Here is an 18,336-nt window from a genome sequence, read left to right on the forward strand (position 1 = left end):
AACCGTATAATACGAGAAATCGCAAGATCGATCGACGTAGGATAGACAGTTAGGTCTATCGTCACCATGTACTGACAAACTAGCTTAGATGTGGTACAAGACGCTACGAGCTGGAACACAATTGAACTAAAGGAAATAGTATATGGTATGCATCCAATCCCTAACATACAACGGATGGCGTAACAATAGCAAGTGATATATCCATGTAGTCCACCCAAAAGGGTGCCAAAACAACCCATGAACAGAAAGCGATTCGTAAAATTTTCAGAACCTCACTCCGTGATATCAATCATCAAAAGACCATAAGCAGCTCTACAGCTGCCTTTTCCTCCTCGCTGCTGGCTGATCAAACACATAAGACACATAATTTACAGGTTGCCGTTTAGTTTTCGGCGGCCTTGCGGGCCATGGTGTTGAGGGCGGAGCCATCACGGAACCACTCAATCTGGGACTCGTTGAAGGTGTGGCTGAGCTTGATGTCGAAAGAGGCACCATCCTTGGGGTGGACACGGAGGGTCATGGGCTTGTCAACGGCAAGCTCGGTGCAGAGGAGGTCGACGGTAGCGTCGGGAGGAATGCGGTCGTAGTCGGCGGGGTCGGAGAAGGTCAGAGGAAGCATACCCTGCTTCTTAAGGTTGGTTTCGTGCTAGAAAGCAATGTTAGCGGTGAAAGTAGTGATGATAAAGATATAGGCAGCAACTTACGATACGAGCGAAGGAGCGGGTGATGATGGCGAGACCGCCAAGGTGACGAGGCTCAAGAGCGGCGTGCTCACGAGAGCTACCCTCACCGTAGTTCCAGTCACCAATGACAACCCACTTAACGCCACGAGCCTTGTAGTCACGGGCAGTGGCGGGGACAGCGTCGTACTCGCCAGTGAAAGCGTTCTTGATCTTGTTGGCCTCACCGTTCTCAGCGTTGACGGCACCGATCAGCATGTTGTTGGAGATGTTGTCAAGGTGGCCACGGTATTTGAGCCATGGGCCAGCCATGGAGATGTGGTCAGTGGTGGTCTTGCCCTGGCACTTGATCAGGATGGGGATGCCGGTAGCATCCTTGCCGTTCCACTTCTCGAAACCAGCAAGGAGCTGGAGACGGTCACTACTGGGAGAAACAGCAACCTGGACGCTGCTGCGGTCAGCAGGAGGAGCCTGGTAGGTGTCGCGGCCGGGGTCGTAGCCCTGGTTGGGAAGACCGTCACCAGTAGGGGGCTTGAGCTTGAACTCCTTGCCATCCTTGTCCTTGAGGGTGTCGGTGAGAGGGTTGAAGTTGAGGGTACCAGCAATGCTCAGGGCAACGACAAGGTCGGGGGAGGTGACGAAGGCGTGGGTGGCAGGGTTGGCGTCGTTACGACCGGTGAAGTTACGGTTGTAAGAAGAGACGATTGAGTTGGGGGTGCCCTTCTTGACATCCTGACGGTCCCACTGACCGATACAAGGACCGCAAGCGTTGGCAAGGATGACACCACCGAATTCCTCGAGGGTCTTGAGCTGACCATCACGCTCAATAGTAGCACGGATCTGCTCGGAACCAGGGGTGACAGTGAAGATGGACTTGGACTTCAAGCCGTGGTCGAGGGCGTCCTGGGCGATCGAGGCAGCACGGGACATATCCTCGTAGGAGGAGTTGGTGCAAGAACCGATCAGACCGACCTTGAGCTCCTCAGGCCAGTTGTTGGCCTTGACAGCCTCCTTGAACTGGGAAATGGGGGTGGCCAAGTCGGGGGTGAAAGGACCGTTGATGTGAGGCTCAAGCTCGGAGAGGTTGATCTCAATCAGCTGGTCGTACTCGGAACCCTCATCCTCGCGGAGGTCCTTGGCGTATGAGCGGGCGAAGTCACCAATGGCCTGACGCTTGGTGGCCTTCAGGTAGTCGTACATGCGGTCGTTGAAGGGGAAGAGAGAGGTGGTGGCACCGATTTCAGCACCCATGTTACAGATGGTAGCCATACCAGTGGCGGAAAGGGAGTTGACACCGGGTCCGTGGTACTCAATGATGGCACCAGTACCACCCTTGACTGTAAGGAGACCAGCAACCTTGAGGATGATGTCTATGAGAAGGGTTAGAATCGCCCGTTCTTGAATAAAGTCCGCTATAGAACTTACCCTTGGGAGAAGTCCAGCCGGACATTTCACCAGTGAGCTTGACACCGATAACCTTAGGGGCCTTCAGTTCCCAGGGAAGACCAGCCATGACATCGACAGCATCAGCACCACCGACACCAATAGCAGCAATGGCGAGACCACCAGCGTTAGGAGTGTGAGAGTCGGTACCGATCATGAGACCACCGGGGAAAGCGTAGTTCTCAAGAACGATCTGGTGAATGATACCGGAACCGGGCTTCCAGAAACCAATGTTGTACTTGGCGGTAGAGGACGCAAGGAAGTCGTAGACTTCCTTGTTGATCTCGTTGGCGCGGGCAAGATCTTTCTCACCACCAATCTGAGCCTCAATCAAGTGGTCACAGTGGACGGTGGTGGGGGTAGCGACGGATGGCATGCCAGCGGACATGAACTGCAGGATAGCCATCTGAGCGGTGGCATCCTGGCAAGCAACACGGTCGGGGCGAAGCTTCAGGTAGGACTTGCCACGCTCAATGTCCTGGCCATGGGGGTCGTCAAGGTGAGAGTAGAGAATCTTCTCAGCGTATGTGAGAGGACGGGACAGGCGTTGACGAACGACGCTCAGGTTCTCGGACATCTTCCTATAAGCCAGAAAGCATATTAGCGACTGTCAATCATTTACGGAGGTCATCTTGTGGCGTTCCGCATGCTGGTAATCAAAAGGCGCCGCATACTTGTAGTTAATGTAGTTGCCCTATAGCGACGGTTAGCGGGACTTGTCCGGTACTAGCTCATCCAAGGCAATTCAAGGACAACCATGGTGGCAGGAAAAGCTTGCTACTAACCTTCTCGTGAATGCACATCTCGACCTTCTGGTCAAGAGCGGTGGCCATGCCCCGGGTCCCGAGGAGCTAAATGAAGGGTCAGTTTTCTCATTCTCGAGTTCCAATATCCCAGCCCGGGAGGAGCCGAGGCGAGTTTTCTTACAAGACGGGACTTCGGGGCCTGTGAATACAATCTTGTTAGCATCTGCATGTCAAAACCCTGCAAGAGCTGTGCCGATTGCGCGCATGACACGCAGCGCTGCAAGTTCAAGCGGCGATGCGAGATGACGAAACAGGGGGAAGACTTACCAGCGCACCCATGCGCGCAAGCCTTGTGGTGATCATGATGGAAGCTCCCTATGCAAGATGGCTAGGCCACGATGGAGAGCAAATCCAAGCAAGCTTCAACCTGGGGAAGCAGCAAAAATATGGAGTGGAGAGTGAAGGGGAAGAAGGAAGGAGTTTAAACCCAAGGGAAGGTTGCTGATTAAAAAGGAAGCTTGGGTTTTTGGAGTGCGAGAATTCTTGTTTGACTGCGACCCTCAGGTTGCTCCTCTGAACCGGAGTGGAGGAACCGTAACCGCTGATTACAATTACAGCCGTCCTGACGCTTTCGGGACCGCCCCGAACCAAAGCATGTAACCGGAGACATGGAAGAACAAAAGAGTTCCGCCACAGCCATAGCGAGGAATGTTGTACAAGACGTGCCCCATTATAGAGTCTCAACCTGCTACCTATCCTTATGCTTCCTTATAATAGATTTCTTTCGAGCCAGATGTCCCGTTGCAAGCGTTCATCTGGTGTTGCTATGCAATATCCATGGCGACCAGCGATACCGTCGTGTACCGTAAGTACGTCCATTGTAATTATGGCATGTGAGACCCGTAATCTCAATAGCCAATCAACTTCATCTGATTACACCCTACTCTTCTCAAAAAAGCCTTACATCATAGCCTCATATCCAGGTGATATAATGTTCAATTCATGAGATAGAGCTCAAAACAGGAGTCTATAAGACGATGTTGACACCCAATAGTCTCAATCGTGGATGATGTTCCATGAGTATATGAAGCGCACAGAAGCTCAAACTCCTGAGACACGATTACTTTGTTTCTCCCGCAACTGGCCGGCGAAGACTCGGAGGAAGGTGCCGAAAGAGTTGAATCGTCATAAAAATACCGCCAGCGATATTATTGCAGCGCATGGCCGTACGGAGAAACGCCCCAAGGAAAACTGCCTCTCACTAAGCCGAAACAGAGCCGAGGCCTACCGAAAAAGAGTGCCTCCGCGGCCCGTCGCCCACGTCCACACGCCAAGACTACGTTGACCTGGACCAATCGCGGCCACCGAGTTTTGAACGTTTGCCCTGCCGCGCACAGAACGCCTTCGAGGTTCAGATTCCTGACCCGCTTTCACGCCGCCGCGGCTTTAGCTTCGTCCGTTTATCGGTGGTCTTGACTCCATACTCTGGAACGAAGCTCTCTTTTGGGATCTGCTTAGGGTCGATAATATTCAAGATGGGCGCCGTGAGAAGGACGAAGACGAAGCGCAGGACCAGGTATGGTTCCATTTCTTCTACTTTTTCAAACGTCGACAGATGAGTGTTCCATACTGACACGATATTTTCAGAGACTATGACCAGGTCCGCGCTGATGTTCAGAGCTCGAAGCATCTTGAGCAGTACAAGGCGACAAAAGACCCCGAAGACCTCCCCGGCCTAGGAAAGCACTACTGCGTCGAATGCGCCAAATGGTTCGAGAGCGATTACAACCTGGTGGCGCATAGGAAAGGCAAAAACCACAAGAGAAGGTTGGTTATATTCCCTGCATCAATTGCGCGACTTGAGCTGACTTGATGGCGTCCAGAGTTCGCCTGCTACGTGAAGAATCGCACTCGCAGAAGATCGCCGAAGCCGCCGTAGGCTTAACTACAGATAACGGTGTGCGCTCGCAGGAAGCTGATGGTATGGTCATGGATAACTGAACTTCCATGTCGGCTTGACATGGATTATGGTTGGTTCCAGAGGCTTGGACAACCGTCTTGATGAACTCAACTACGGGGTACATATTTGTCTTGCCATCGCCAGATGCCCGGTAGGCAAATTCTTGACGTCCTACTGCACCTGTCTTGAATGCGTGGCCATGATCCAGGTTATCGCACGAACAAGAGCTTCAAGCAACACCGCTTGAAAAAAAAATTTCAGCCAATCACAGCGTTTCTAAATCTGGACGACACGTGAATCAACAAGTGCCGAAACTCGCCGGTTGCTCCATGCCGCCGAGTCCGCCGTCACATTGCCCCGGCGCCCTCGCCGCTTTTCGGACCTTGTACATGATACAGGGTCCACTTTTTCCTAACATCGAAATGAATTTCGTTACAACAAACGCCGCTAGCATACAGTTTGAACCTTGTGCATACTCTTAGGATGTTGGAGAAGTCTTCACCGGGAACCGTTATAGTCATGCCATACCTATCCCCGAGAACTAAAATATCATGAGTTTACGATCGTTATCATTTAGTTGTTCTTTTGTCCCCTGTTGAAGCGGGTACGCAACATGTAGCAGATCGTAGTCTTAACTCTCAGATGTCCGACAAGCACCAATATCCTAGTATCTGTCAAGCCGTCGTTTCGCAATGCGTGTATATCCTAGGGTGATGTTGTTCGGCTTCTTCGTTGCCCGTTATCCTTGCCGTCAGATAGCCGAGGGTGCCCATGCAATATATATAGTATATATACATACATATAGCTCTCAACCGAGATGAGGATCTGGGAGCATAATTGTTAATTGATGGATAATATGCATTGAGCTTCATGGTCTATCAGCCAAAATGACACCTCCAAGTTGCAAGGATCTATGATATATCTTTGAGCGGCCCGTTCCATGTCGGATTCTGGAAATACCTCATAAGCCACTCATACGTCGCCCACTGGTTGAGATTAGCAAACAACTTGACAAGGAGACGTGGAATGAACATACCTGGGCTGCATTCACGATAAAGGCACGCAGGCTGCATACACCTAGACCACGGTAGAAGGCCTTGAAGCCTTCCGTCCGATACACTTCCCTTGCTAGCTCGAAGGAGTTCATTGCTGGTCGGTTGGCTTGTGATCGTAATAGTGGACGAGCTTCTGCATAAGCGTCAATCGTATTCGCTTGTAGTCGTGTTTTGATCACGTCGAGTGGAAAAACAGAAGCCCATGTAACAACCCCAGCGATGCCTCCGCAGAGAAGCACATTCAGAGGAAGGCCATTTGCATCTTCATAACCGTAGGAGGACATCAACCTCTTGCAGTATTCGTAGGACCAGAAGCTTTCATTTTGATTAGACAAAGCTCAATGTAAAAGGAGAGAACATACATACTAGAAGCCGTAACCTATAGAGTCTCTAGCACAGGTTATTCCGCCAGCGAAATATAACCCTCTCCAACCCCGACTCCGGACGATGTCCCTCGCGACAGTCCAGGATGACACTCCGTGACGAGCATCAAGCTGTGCTCGGCACTTGATAAACTCTGTAGGGGAAGATACAGTCCAGCTAGCGATCCCCCCTAAGGCTCCGGCAAGCCACAGTTTATATAAAGCACAATTCTCAGGATTCGTAGGATCAGTGAGGCTGTTATCCAAGAGCATCAACGACCGGTTGTATGATACAAACAGTAAAGCGTTGAGAGCTCCATAACCAAGTATTGGAGCCGCGGCGCCTGGGAAAATGTCAACATTGGGCCATGTTTACACAAATCTCAACATACCTCGTACAAGGGAAGTAGTGCTCTCGAAGCGGGTGAATTGCCGAGGTCCTGCAGAGCCGGGTGCAGAGCTGTTTGCTTGTAACCGTACTTTGATGAGGTCAAGAGGGTTTCCAATTATTATACCAAGGGCTCCGCTGATATAGCCAGCCCAGAAGTCTGCTGACATGGATCAGGTCACTCAACCCGCAGGGACTATTGGAGGGAAGCAAGGTGGGAGCAGATCTACTTTGCATTGCGGGGGACTTCAGGCTTATCGGAGCGCTTATCAACACGTGACCGCGCGACACTTTGGCGTTCGGGTTGCCTGGCGCGGCCAAGGCAACAACGCGTGCACCGCCGAGAGGCAAACGATCCTCAGACAACAGCATCCAGCAACGGTCGATGAGCAAAGTGGTTGACAAAGATAAATGTGAGCTTATGAACTATTGTACCGTGATTCAAGAGTAGACGCTGATACACGCAGGTATCGCCCGCGACCCTCGAACCAAGGCGGCGATGTTACACCTTCCTTAACATCGCGCGTCAGCGCCACACCCAATTCCCTCGACCGCCTCGCGAAACCTTTCAAGTGCCCTGGTTCAGCTACACCGACAAGGGCTTCAGATAAACCGGCTCGAAAGCGAAGAAAAGTCAACTATGCTGGGGCAGATGGTAATGTTGACGACAACAGCGTGAAGCCATATACGAACGAGGACCGCCTGGCGCTTGCTACCCGCGATGTCAACCGATTTCCTGTCTTCAAAGCGAAGGACAAGGAGCTCACATTCAAACAAAAGTTCAAAGTGCCCTTGGTCAACAAGACGGCGGGCGGATATGACAGCTCTCGACCCGCGCCCACTTTGGGAATGAGGCAGGGTGCTACATTTGTGGTTAAGCCTTTGCATGACCCGAGTGGAGAATTTGCGATTGTCCTGTATGACCCGACTGTTGATGACATTGATGAGGCCAAACCGGCGAAGAAAGATGACGATGGCGCGGATAAGGAATCAAAGCTGGACGAGCCTTTGGTACATAAAAGCTTGGCGGACATACTTGGGCTGAAAAAGAAGGTGGAAGAGCGACCAAAGGTTCCGGTTGTGATTGACCCCAGACTGGCAAAGATTTTACGTCCACATCAGGTGGAGGGAGTTAAGGTGAGCCTTGTGCACGCTTCCGAAAGCAGGTTTGTCAACTGACCAGTACAGTTTCTTTATCGCTGCACTACGGGAATGATCGATAAAAATGCCAATGGTTGCATCATGGCGGATGGAATGGGATTAGGAAAGACGGTAGGTCTCGCCGTTTCTTGATTCGATTCATGAGACTTACAGTTTCAGCTCCAATGTATCTCATTGATGTGGACACTTCTGAAGCAGTCACCCGAGGCTGGAAAAACCACTATACAGAAGTGCATCATTGCCTGCCCGTCAAGTCTGGTAGGAAATTGGGCCAATGAACTTGGTAAGCAAACAACTTGCGCTTAATCACAATTACTGATCAAGACAGGAAAATGGCTTGGCCAGGGCACCATCACTCCTTTCGCAGTGGACGGTAAAGCCTCGAAGACGGAACTTACAACTCAGTTGAAGCAATGGGCAATCTCATCTGGTCGTTCCATTGTCAGACCAGTTCTCATTGTTTCTTACGAGACCTTACGGATGTACGTTGACACACTGAAGGATAGTCCAATTGGGCTCCTTCTATGCGACGAAGGCCATCGGCTGAAGAACAAAGAGAGCTTGACCTGGACAGCCCTCAACAGTCTGAATGTGCAGCGAAGGGTGATCTTGTCCGGAACGCCTATCCAAAATGATCTCTCAGAATACTTCGCTCTTCTGAATTTTGCAAACCCAGACTTACTAGGCTCACAAAACGAATTCCGAAAGAGATTCGAATTACCCATCCTCCGAGGAAGAGACGCAGCAGGCACGGAGGAAGATCGAAAGAAAGGCGACGAACGTCTAGCCGAGCTCTCCGGTATCGTTAACAAGTACATCATTCGACGGACAAACGACATTCTTTCGAAGTACTTGCCGGTCAAGTATGAGCATGTCGTCTTCTGCAACCTTTCAGAATTTCAGCTTGGTCTTTACAAGCATTTCATTGACAGTCCCGAGATCAAGAGTCTTCTCAGGGGCAAGGGAAGTCAGCCTCTGAAAGCCATTGGTATCTTGAAAAAACTCTGCAATCATCCGGATTTGCTTAACCTCTCTACGGATCTTCCGGGATGCGAGCACACATTCCCCGACGACTATGTTCCTGTCGAAGCAAGAGGTCGGGATAGAGACATCAGGTCCTGGTATTCGGGGAAAATGATGGTCCTCGACCGGATGCTGGCCCGGATACGCCAGGACACGAACGACAAGATCGTCCTTATCAGCAACTACACACAAACGCTTGATGTTCTCGAGAAGCTTTGCAGGTCCCGAGCGTACGGCTGTCTCAGGTTGGATGGTACAATGAACGTCAAGAAACGACAAAAGCTGGTCGACAAGTTTAATGACCCCAATGGTGAAGAATTCATATTCCTTCTCAGCAGTAAAGCTGGTGGGTGTGGTCTGAATTTGATCGGTGCTAATCGCTTAGTGCTGTTCGACCCCGACTGGAACCCGGCCGCTGATCAACAGGCACTCGCGCGGGTCTGGCGTGATGGCCAGAAGAAAGACTGCTTTGTCTACCGTTTCATTGCGACAGGCTCGATCGAAGAGAAGATATTCCAGCGTCAGTCGCACAAGCAGTCTCTTTCCTCCTGTGTGGTAGACTCCGCTGAGGACGTTGAGCGGCACTTTTCACTTGATTCACTTCGTGAACTGTTCCAGTTCAAGCCAGAAACGACGAGCGACACGCACGACACGTTCAAGTGCAAACGATGCAGACCTGATGGGACCCAGTATATTAAGGCGCCGGCTATGCTCTATGGCGACACCAGTTCCTGGAACCATTTTGTTAACACTGGAGAGAAAGGGCAACTCAACCAGATTCAAGACCTTCTCATTCGGCAGGAGACTCAAGAACGAGACGTCTCGGCGGTCTTTCAGTATATCAGTCATTGAATAGAGCGATTCGGGCTATTGTCCCGTCATTATTGGAGTATTTACGGCGGCATCGACTTTTGGAACAAGGCTCAGCTTTGCTTTTTGTTAAGTCTAGGAGTTCTCGACTTGATTATTATGAGATACTTGATTAGCGACTTATTGGAGCATGTAGCTATCGAAATTTTGATAATTAACCTTCTTTATTGCGCTTTTGATGTCTATGCTCGTGCTTCGGAGACAAGTGCGGAGGTCGCATGAGTTTAGAGTGGTCGAGCCGCTTGGAGCTTCCCCTACGTCACTCCACTTCAAAGATTCCCTGCCAACGCATCTTCACCGTTCCTCCCCACATGGCTTTCTGACAACGCGACAGCGCCTTGCAACTGGCTTTGGCTAGCTCTTTGTTTGTTTTCCCGAAAGTAACGCCTCGAGATTTTTCGCTCACCATCGAGGTTCAACACCTTCCACCCCCCTGCCCTTTCAATTACGGCTCGAGACGCCTGTTGGCACCCTCAGCTCACCGCCCAGACTCCGACGAGGATTCCACCATGAAGATAGTCGCCTAGAGGTTGACCGCTGCAGCTCATGGTTGTCTGAGAGATGGATCACTCAATTCAGCGGTTGCTGAATGACAAGCTTTATGATCGGAGGAAGCAGGGGGCCCTAGAGTACGTACACCCGACAGTTTTGCGACAAACCCAAGCTCTTATCTCATGAAGCCTCGTGCGGATTATGGTTGCTAATTATTTTGTTAAACACGCAGACTCGAGAAAGTCGTTCGGGATTCTGCTTTCAGAGGAGATCATGAAGTCATTCAGAAGATTGTCGACCAGCTATGTCACGACTACGCCTACGCGGTCCATCAGCCTCATGCCAGAAATGGCGGGCTGATAGGACTTGCTGCGGCTTCAATAGCCTTGGGATCTGTGAGTTTATGGATACACTGGGTTATAATATGAATGCTGAGACTTGGACTGTAGGAGGGGGTTGCTCCTTACCTCAAAGAGATCGTGCCGCCGGTACTCGCCTGCTTCTCAGATCAAGATGCCAGGGTCAGATACTACGCTTGCGAGAGTATGTACAACATTGCGAAGGTCGCGAAAGGGGAGATATTGTTGTTTTTCAACGAGATATTCGATGCGCTGAGCAAGGTACATTCCTCAGATTTTGAACATCCGGGGTAGGCCTTTATTAACATAAGCGCAGCTAGCTTCAGACTCTGAACTGTCTGTGAAAAACGGAGCCGAACTGCTTGATCGACTTGTGAAAGACATCGTTTCCGAGTCGGCCGCCCATCACGTGTCCGTTTTACAATTATCTGAAAAACAGTCCACCGATCCCAATGGCTTGGTAGACGATCTTCCGACTGCGTTCTCGCTTCCAAAGTTCATACCGCTGCTCAAAGAGAGAATACATGTACTCAGCGCATTCACGCGGACGTTCTTGGTGTCGTGGTTGACTCTGTTGGATACGATCCCGGATTTAGAGCTGGTCTCTTATTTGCCAGAGTTCATAGCGGGGTTGATCAAGTTCCTGGGCGATTCAAATAGAGATGTCAATGTCGCTACACAAGGTCTCCTTGACAGATTCTTGGCCGAGATCAAGAGGATTGCTCGACTCAAGAAGGGGTTAGCAGAGAGTCGCAAAGGACAAGGGAGCGACAATCGGCGATCAGTCAACAGCGACAACACGAGCCTTGCCACAGACCCTACAATCGCCATTGACACTGAAAGTAATGATCCCGCAATTGAGGATTCCGAGGCTGAATTCGCCGTTGAAGAAGAGGAAGGGTTGAACACTGATGGTGACTGGATCCCGGGGCAAGATGTCCAGATCGACTATCCAAAAATCCTGGATATTCTTGTGGGCTTCGTCGATACCTCATACGGTAAGTATCTTCAACAGCCTCATTTGTCAAGTTACTTGTTCACACTGAATATAGATGAGGAGATGCAATTAACTGCATTGCGATGGATTGATAGCTTTTTTGAGATAAGTCCCGAGGACATTCTTCCTTTCGTCCCGCGTCTTCTTGACCAAGTCCTGCCAACGCTTTCCAGCAGCTCCCCGACTGTGAAAGAGATTGCAAGCCGGGTCAACACGTCCTTGCTGGAATATATCTTCAGTTTGACGCTGTCGGAGGACACTTCGGAGGACTCGCGACAGACCATGGCCTCCAAATTACCCCCATCAACGACGAAAGAGCTTGTCGAGAGACGAGCGTCCACACCCACCAGTAGGCCCGATGTATTGGGTACGGACTCCAAGAGGGCTTCACCTCGGAACAGCGTCATGTCCGCTGCCCCTTCGCCGTCTCCGGATCTTGATTACGGCTCGGCCGTTACCTCTCTCACTCTGCAATTCTTGAGTGAATATGAGACTACCCGGATAGCGGCGCTCTCTTGGCTCATCATGCTTCATCGCAAGGCCCCCAAGAAAGTGGCGGCATTTAATGATGGAATATTCCCCGCACTTCTGAAGACATTATCCGATACGTCGGAGACTGTCGTCACCAAGGATCTCCAACTTCTTTCGCAAATATCGAGGAACAGCGAGGACGGCTATTTCAAATCGTTCATGGTGAATCTGCTCCAGCTGTTCTCCACCGATAGGAACCTGCTTGAGGTCCGAGGAAACCTCATCATTCGGCAGCTATGCTTGAACTTGAGTCCAGAACGCATCTATCGGACTCTTGCCGACTGTCTCGAGAAGGAAGACGTAAGTTGTATTCCTCATGCACATGCTATTTTGCTAATTTGGTGTTCCTGTAGGATATCGAGTTTGCCAGTATCATGGTACAGAACCTTAATAATAACCTTATCACCGCGCCAGAGCTGTCAGAACTCAGAAAGCGATTGCGGAACTTAGACTCAAGGGTAAGACCAGTCGACGACATATCTTTGAAAATTAAGACTGATCATAGTCAATAGGAGGGTCAGACATTCTTTGTCGCTCTGTTTAGGTCGTGGTGCCACAACGCTGTTTCAACCTTCTCCCTATGCCTGCTCGCGCAGGCTTATGAGCAGGCATACAATCTTCTTCAAGTTTTGTGAGTGAAGCTACCATAAAGCGACTCCAAGCAGCTAACATCCCCCCAGCGCCGAGCTCGAAATGACCATCAACATGTTAATCCAAATCGACAAACTCGTCCAGCTCCTAGAATCCCCAGTTTTCACCTGTACGCTCAATCAACCACACTCCTCCACTCCCTATCTCAACCCCCATGTCCATACCAACCAAACCAAACTAACCCAAACCCAAAACCTAGACCTCCGCCTCCAACTCCTCGAACCAGAACGCTACCCCTATCTCTACAAATGCCTCTACGGCGTCCTCATGCTCCTCCCCCAAAGCTCCGCCTTCGCGGCCCTCAAAAACCGCCTGAACAGCGTAAGCAACATCGGCCTCCTGCACACGGGCCCGCGCATCCCCTCGCTCTCCTCATCAACCTCTTCCGGCCCCTCCTCAACACCCTACGACCGCAGCAGCACGCGCCTAAAATCCCGCGACGACAACGCCGCCTCCATCAGGTGGGTCGACCTGCTTGAGAAATTCAAGGCCGTCCAGGAACGCACGCGCGCGAGTCAGCGGTCTCAGATGCAGCAGCGGCTTTTCGATGGTGCCGGTGCTGGTGCTGGGGCTGCGGATTCTCCGGCCCTGGGAATGGGACTTGGTCCGCCGCTGTCGGGCGCTGATACTCTCCGGAATAGGGATAAGAATCTTCCTGATCCGCCGCGGTCGGGGTTCGGGGGCGTGGGCGGGCGCGCGTCTCCGGCCGCCGGTGATGGGGCGGGGTCTGGAGCTGCTGGTACTGGGAAGGGCGGGATTCTTGGTCCGCAAAGGCAGAAATCGGGGTTGCCGAATTTGGGGCGGTTGAGGATTGGGGGGAAGAATAATAAGCGGTAACAGCTGCAGCTAACAAGTCATGGCGTGAAGTGGGTGGGCGGTTGATGAATGGGGTGGGATGTATTTACGAGGCTTTGTATGGTATGCAGGTCTATGGAGGTTATAATGTATCTCCTGTATTGTGACTGTACGACTTGCTGTCTTTGAGATTAACAGCGCGGGTATTGTCGATGAGCGCAATGTGTTTCGTAGGCAGAGATACATTAGGTATGCGGTAGTAAGCACGCAAAGTTGAGCTATAAACTGGTATGTATTTGCTCAAGCTCACATCATAACACGGTATGCTGCCACGCTTCAAAAAGGTAGAAAGCGTATATACAGTAAATATAACATAATAGAGGAAAAGTGATAGAAAGAAGGCGCCCAAAAGTCGCTAAATGGTTTCCCATGCAGATCAAACAGATTGAGGGATATGTATATATAGATGTGCGAATCAGATTCAGGATTGTTCACCAGGAGAGAATCCGAGAGACTGGAAGAACGGTAACCCAGGAGGATGCGAAAGATATACAAGAATCATAGAATGGCGTCGGGGGCGAAGCCAAGAGGGTCAAACCCGGCGAATAGAGCAAGCAAGCTTTTGGCTGAACCAACATTTTGTCGAAGCTTAAGTCGAAGGAGTAATCGCAGGCGTGAGGCTCTCGTCAAGGTCGAAGAGTAAAGACAAGGTGAAAGGCATCATGGCGGGCTCCACGTGGGACATAACGAGGAGGGTACATCGTCACAAATGAAGAAAGTCAGGTTGGGTTGGAATCGAATCACCGGGATCGATCGCTCGACGAGGAACCCCAAGTAGGGACTTTCCAATGAGATCCGGTGGATTGCTTCGAGACTGTTCCCGACGAGCAGTTCGAGCTGTTTCCGTAGACGTATTCTCCGTCAACGTACTGGACTTCTGTGAATGTGCTTCGGTGCTTGCGGCGGGCGTATCGTTGCTCTAACCGGTACAGCTCCAGCTCTGCGTTGATCGAGTGTTAGCTCTGTGCTGTTGGGACTGTTTGGTGGGGTTCCGCAGCCGCTTGAGACAGATTCAGAGTAGTGACATACTGGCTTGTAGCTTCTCGATGAGACCCATTGTGTAATAAGTATTTGCCCTTTCCGAATTCCTGAGCGCGACGCGGTTGCTGTCAAAGAGACGGTTCGATAGCGGCAGGTGGTCGATGGTAGAATTGTATTTGCGAACGAGTTATATCCTAAGCAGCGTTGAAGTGGTTAGCAGATGGGCCTTCAATCCTGAAACCGGATACTCCGCTGACGCCCGAAGCGCAAGGCCGGGGGTGGAGACAGCTGATAGGGACGGTCACGTACCAGTCCAATGCAGTGGTATATTTTCCGGTAGGTCAATCGAGCTTGCTTGGAGTGAAGTAAAGCGCAGTCGTAATCTGAAGAAAATTCTAGTTAGGAGGACGAGCGAATTTGAGAAGAGGAACGGAGATGGGAAGCGCAGGGACTGGAAGGATCGAAACGGAGTGGGACGGGGTCGCTCCAAACTCCAAGAGTCCAAGGCCCCAAGCAAACGAGACAAGAAACTAACCGGCTAAACTAGTGAAGAAAGACGGTTGAACAGGCGAACTGGACTCGATAGCGTGCCTGGGGCGCAGGTGGACGGCTTGTTCTAGCGTGTTGCGAGTATTGTGCGTCCAGACGAGCCGATTGCGAGTGTTGGCAGCCACAGGAACGTTATTGATAGTGCTAAGAGTGCGAGAGTATCTGAAAGAGGTGAAGAAAGAGAGATGAAAGGAAATATGTTTATTAAAGAGCGAGGTGAGAGAGTGAGGTGCCGACGGGCCGTGATGTTGTGGGAGAGATAACGAGCGATGGTGGAATGGAACAGTCAGTGCAGTCCGTGGTTGACAGACAGCCGGGTCGAGTCGAGATTCGAGAAAGAAGCAGGAGTGGGGCCATAACGTGGGAGTGCGACCCTGCTAGCCTCAACGTGGTCTAGCCAGGGGGCCGTTCTCTCTCCAGATATTAATTGCAGTCGCACCATGCACCACCGTTCCATGGAGTAACATCTGAGATAACAAATTGTCTAGCTCTAGGATCTATTATTTTCTCGGTGCCATATCCTTAACCTCCCCCGTCGTCTCTCCCTCCAGCTCACTGTTGCGTTCGAATTCCGGGTCTTGCGCCAGTGACAGTTCTTGCGCTGTGGAGCACGTCAGTCGGCCTTCTTTATACTCCAGAAAATAGCTCACCCGCCGGGGTTCTTACCATTCCAAAGCTCGGCATAGATGCCTTCCAAATCCAGAAGTTCGCGGTGGGATCCCAATTCCGCTACGTGTCCGTCTTTCAGCACCAGGATCTGGTCGCAGTCATAGATCGTTCGCAGACGATGTGCCACAAACACACTCGTTCGCTTCTTTTCTTTCAAGATGCTGTTGATATTCTGCAGCAGGGCTTGCTCAGTGTATGTATCGAGCGCAGAGGTCTAAAAAGCGCAAGTTAGTCATTGGTCATTTAGCTCTGCCCCAGACAAAGGACTTACTGCTTCGTCAAAGAAGAGCAACTGTGGATCTTTCAGGAGCAATCGGGAGATAGCCAGCCGTTGCTTTTCTCCACCCGAGATCATCATTCCACGCTCGCCGACAGCTGTTTGGTAGCCCTCTGGGAGTTTCTCGACAAGCTCATGGATGTGTGCCCGTCGCGCAGCATTGCGGACCTCCTCATCGGAAGCTTCCAGCCTTCCATAGCGGATGTTGTGCTCAATGGATTCGTTGAATAACGGCGTATCTTGCGGAACAACACCAATCGCTTTTCGCAAGCTTTCTAAAGTGACGTCGCGAATATCCTGGCCATCAACCAAGATCCGGCCTTCTTGGACGTCATAGTATCGGAAAAGGAGCCTGAGAATGGTGGACTTTCCGCAACCGCTGGGTCCAACTATAGCAAATTTCTGTCCAGCAGGAATTGTAAAGCTAGCGTTCTTCAGGATGGGACGTTCAGGGTGGTATCCAAAGGTCACGTTCTCGAAGCGAATCTGGCCACCCTGTTGAAGACTCAACGGCTTGGCATCAGGCCGCTCTTGAATGTTCACATTGACTTTCTGCAGGTTGAACAATGTCTCCATATCGAGCAGTGACTGGCGCAGTTCGCGGTAGACAGAACCCAAGAAGTTCAGCGGCACTGACAATTGGAAGACAAGTTGGTTGACCATGACCAGATCACCCACAGTTAGCTGACCAGCAGCAACTCCGTCGGCGGCAAGATACATCATGCCAGCAAGTGCAGTCGAGAAGATCATGTTCTGACCGGAGTTGAGAAAAGCCAAGGACGTTGTGACCTTGATCGAAGCGTCCTCATAGGCTTTCAGGGCCTTGTCGTAACGCGCAACCTCAAACTTCTCATTGTTGAAGTATTTCACGGCTTCATAGTTGATCAAAGAGTCTACGGCAACCGTGGCCCCCTTGTTGTCTGCTGCGTTGGCTTGCCTTCTGAACTTGGTTCTCCAGGCGGTCGTTGTTATTGTGAATGCAGAATACGCTAGCATGGTCGTGGCAGTAATCGCCGCGAATTTGATGCCATACTGATGCGTCTGTTACATCCGTTAGACATGATAGAAGTAGGCTTATTGTGCGAAGCTACCATACCAGAATGCCGCAGACGAGGGAGATCTCCAGAGCAGTGGGTACAATGTGAAAGACCATTGATGTCAGAAGAAAGCTGATACCCTTCGTTCCTCGGTCAATGGCCCTTGTCAAACCTCCGGTCTGTCGTGAGAGGTGAAAGTTGAGATCCAGGCGTAGCAAATGCTCAAAAACATTCCGCGCAACTTTTCGGATTGCCTTCTGAGCTACACTTGCGAAAACAGCATTTCGAAGTTCTTGGAAGAGAGTAGCTCCGATCCTTGTAACACCATCTACGAACTCGGGTTAGTTACTTGCAGCCCTCTTGATTTGGATGCTTCCACTCACAAGCAATAATCATTGACCCCGCTACCGTATAAGCAGTTCCGCCAACGGCCGCGAAATCAATGTTCATAGAGTCGACGATGCTTTTAAAGTAAAAAGGGACTTCAACATTCAGAACCTGCCGATCATATAGTCAGCGTCAGTTGATGCCGACGAATCATGCTTCCTGACCTTCGATCCGATGAGCAACGACAAAGCGGTTCCCACGCGCAGCTTGGTTCCCCAGTCACCCTGTATGTTGCCGGTTAGCGAATGGCGTAGACAATAAGCCGAGCCTTGTAGCGCTTCACCTTTGGCCAGAGGTATTTTGCCATTTCCTTCATAATAGCCCAATCCGCCTTTCTCTGTTCTTTATTGGCCATCTTGCCTTCATTAAGCAGGTTCTTTTGTACAGGTGCGGCATTTTGCGTATTTTGTGCGTTCGGAGCGGCTGGTTGAATGGATGAAGAGGACGCGGAGGGTTCAGGTACGGCTGCCTTCTTATCGGATGGCGACTTTCCGTCTGTCTGGTTGTTGACGGAAACAGTCCTGAGTTGAGTGTTGGGGAATGTAGCTATCGGAGCTGCAGGTCTCGATCGCGGCAAGGCGGGATGGTGGGCGATGAACCACGCCGGGGCGCGCCAGCAGGGCGATCGAGCTGCTTGACGCAGCATCTCGCCGGTGGATTGTGTTCTGGCACTCGCTATTCCGGTTCGCGTTTTGCTCAAGGAAGCATTGTCGACGTAATTGGGAGTTTCGTTGGCTTCGGCTGCCTGCGCGTTGCGGAGCGCCGGGTTCGGAGGGGAAAAGGCAAGCGGAGATGATGAGGCGGCGGACTATTGAGGACCTCCGGATTAGAACACCGGCCAGGAAATGCGGACACTAGAAACC

At 51.1% G+C, this 18,336-nt stretch overlaps 6 protein-coding genes across 6 annotated transcripts; 2 read left to right on the forward strand and 4 right to left on the reverse strand.

Annotated features, from left to right (window-relative positions):
* Window positions 1-282: 282 nt before the first annotated feature.
* Window positions 283-2,885, reverse strand: acoA (aconitate hydratase ACO1). The gene is made up of 4 exons (XM_073755505.1): window positions 2,798-2,885; window positions 2,106-2,704; window positions 705-2,050; window positions 283-646 (listed from the first exon to the last, which is right to left on the reverse strand). The coding sequence occupies exons 2-4, from the start codon at window positions 2,698-2,700 to the stop codon at window positions 383-385; spliced, it is 2,205 nt and encodes a 734-aa protein (XP_073618964.1). The 5' UTR covers window positions 2,701-2,704; window positions 2,798-2,885; the 3' UTR covers window positions 283-382.
* Window positions 2,886-4,404: 1,519 nt separating this feature from the next.
* On the forward strand, window positions 4,405-4,870 carry BDV17DRAFT_288210 (putative C2H2 finger domain protein; the record flags this gene model as incomplete). The annotated part of the gene is made up of 3 exons (XM_073761343.1): window positions 4,405-4,445; window positions 4,517-4,696; window positions 4,753-4,870. The coding sequence occupies 3 exons, from the start codon at window positions 4,405-4,407 to the stop codon at window positions 4,868-4,870; spliced, it is 339 nt and encodes a 112-aa protein (XP_073618965.1).
* A 549-nt stretch (window positions 4,871-5,419) lies between these two features.
* BDV17DRAFT_215512 (putative mitochondrial carrier protein) lies at window positions 5,420-6,860 on the reverse strand. The gene is made up of 4 exons (XM_073755504.1): window positions 6,639-6,860; window positions 6,251-6,590; window positions 5,866-6,199; window positions 5,420-5,815 (listed from the first exon to the last, which is right to left on the reverse strand). Exons 1-4 carry the CDS (start codon window positions 6,802-6,804, stop codon window positions 5,741-5,743), a joined length of 915 nt encoding a protein of 304 aa, XP_073618966.1. The 5' UTR covers window positions 6,805-6,860; the 3' UTR covers window positions 5,420-5,740.
* A 159-nt stretch (window positions 6,861-7,019) lies between these two features.
* Window positions 7,020-13,555, forward strand: BDV17DRAFT_288212 (vacuolar protein 14 C-terminal Fig4p binding-domain-containing protein; the record flags this gene model as incomplete). The annotated part of the gene is made up of 13 exons (XM_073761344.1): window positions 7,020-7,047; window positions 7,128-7,771; window positions 7,823-7,906; window positions 7,955-8,078; window positions 8,124-9,654; window positions 10,413-10,575; window positions 10,630-10,800; window positions 10,856-11,537; window positions 11,592-12,367; window positions 12,421-12,525; window positions 12,580-12,698; window positions 12,748-12,827; window positions 12,918-13,555. 13 exons carry the CDS (start codon window positions 7,020-7,022, stop codon window positions 13,553-13,555), a joined length of 5,145 nt encoding a protein of 1,714 aa, XP_073618967.1.
* A 758-nt stretch (window positions 13,556-14,313) lies between these two features.
* On the reverse strand, window positions 14,314-14,630 carry BDV17DRAFT_288213 (uncharacterized protein; the record flags this gene model as incomplete). The annotated part of the gene is made up of 2 exons (XM_073761345.1): window positions 14,314-14,513; window positions 14,603-14,630. 2 exons carry the CDS (start codon window positions 14,628-14,630, stop codon window positions 14,314-14,316), a joined length of 228 nt encoding a protein of 75 aa, XP_073618968.1.
* A 758-nt stretch (window positions 14,631-15,388) lies between these two features.
* Window positions 15,389-18,310, reverse strand: atm1 (ATP-binding cassette Fe/S cluster precursor transporter ATM1). Its single transcript, XM_073756860.1, has 7 exons — window positions 17,757-18,310; window positions 17,638-17,697; window positions 17,470-17,584; window positions 17,146-17,414; window positions 16,044-17,090; window positions 15,770-15,986; window positions 15,389-15,704 (listed from the first exon to the last, which is right to left on the reverse strand). The coding sequence occupies exons 1-7, from the start codon at window positions 18,117-18,119 to the stop codon at window positions 15,604-15,606; spliced, it is 2,172 nt and encodes a 723-aa protein (XP_073618969.1). The 5' UTR covers window positions 18,120-18,310; the 3' UTR covers window positions 15,389-15,603.
* Between the last annotated feature and the right edge of the window lie 26 nt (window positions 18,311-18,336).

The sequence above is a fragment of the Aspergillus undulatus genome (assembly GCF_047715775.1).
Source record: "Aspergillus undulatus strain CBS 261.88 unplaced genomic scaffold BDV17scaffold_7, whole genome shotgun sequence".
Lineage (NCBI taxonomy): Eukaryota > Fungi > Ascomycota > Eurotiomycetes > Eurotiales > Aspergillaceae > Aspergillus > Aspergillus undulatus.

Bases quoted from the DNA above. Each gene is read 5' to 3' on its own strand.
- acoA (XM_073755505.1), bottom strand. From the start codon at position 2,700: ATGTCCGAGAACCTGAGCGTCGTTCGTCAACGCCTGTCCCGTCCTCTC. The intron at 2,051-2,105 runs GTAAGTTCTATA...CCCTTCTCATAG, and splicing joins CGGCTGGACTTCTCCCAAGG to ACATCATCCTCAAGGTTGCT. The intron at 647-704 runs GTAAGTTGCTGC...ATTGCTTTCTAG, and splicing joins CCCGCTCCTTCGCTCGTATC to CACGAAACCAACCTTAAGAA.
- BDV17DRAFT_215512 (XM_073755504.1), bottom strand. From the start codon at position 6,804: ATGTCAGCAGACTTCTGGGCTGGCTATATCAGCGGAGCCCTTGGTATA. The intron at 6,591-6,638 runs GTATGTTGAGAT...ACATTTTCCCAG, and splicing joins CACTACTTCCCTTGTACGAG to GCGCCGCGGCTCCAATACTT. The intron at 6,200-6,250 runs GTATGTATGTTC...TCAAAATGAAAG, and splicing joins TCTATAGGTTACGGCTTCTA to CTTCTGGTCCTACGAATACT.
- atm1 (XM_073756860.1), bottom strand. From the start codon at position 18,119: ATGCTGCGTCAAGCAGCTCGATCGCCCTGCTGGCGCGCCCCGGCGTGG. The intron at 17,698-17,756 runs GTGAAGCGCTAC...GGCAACATACAG, and splicing joins CAAAATACCTCTGGCCAAAG to GGTGACTGGGGAACCAAGCT. The intron at 17,091-17,145 runs GTATGGTAGCTT...CGGATGTAACAG, and splicing joins CCCTCGTCTGCGGCATTCTG to ACGCATCAGTATGGCATCAA.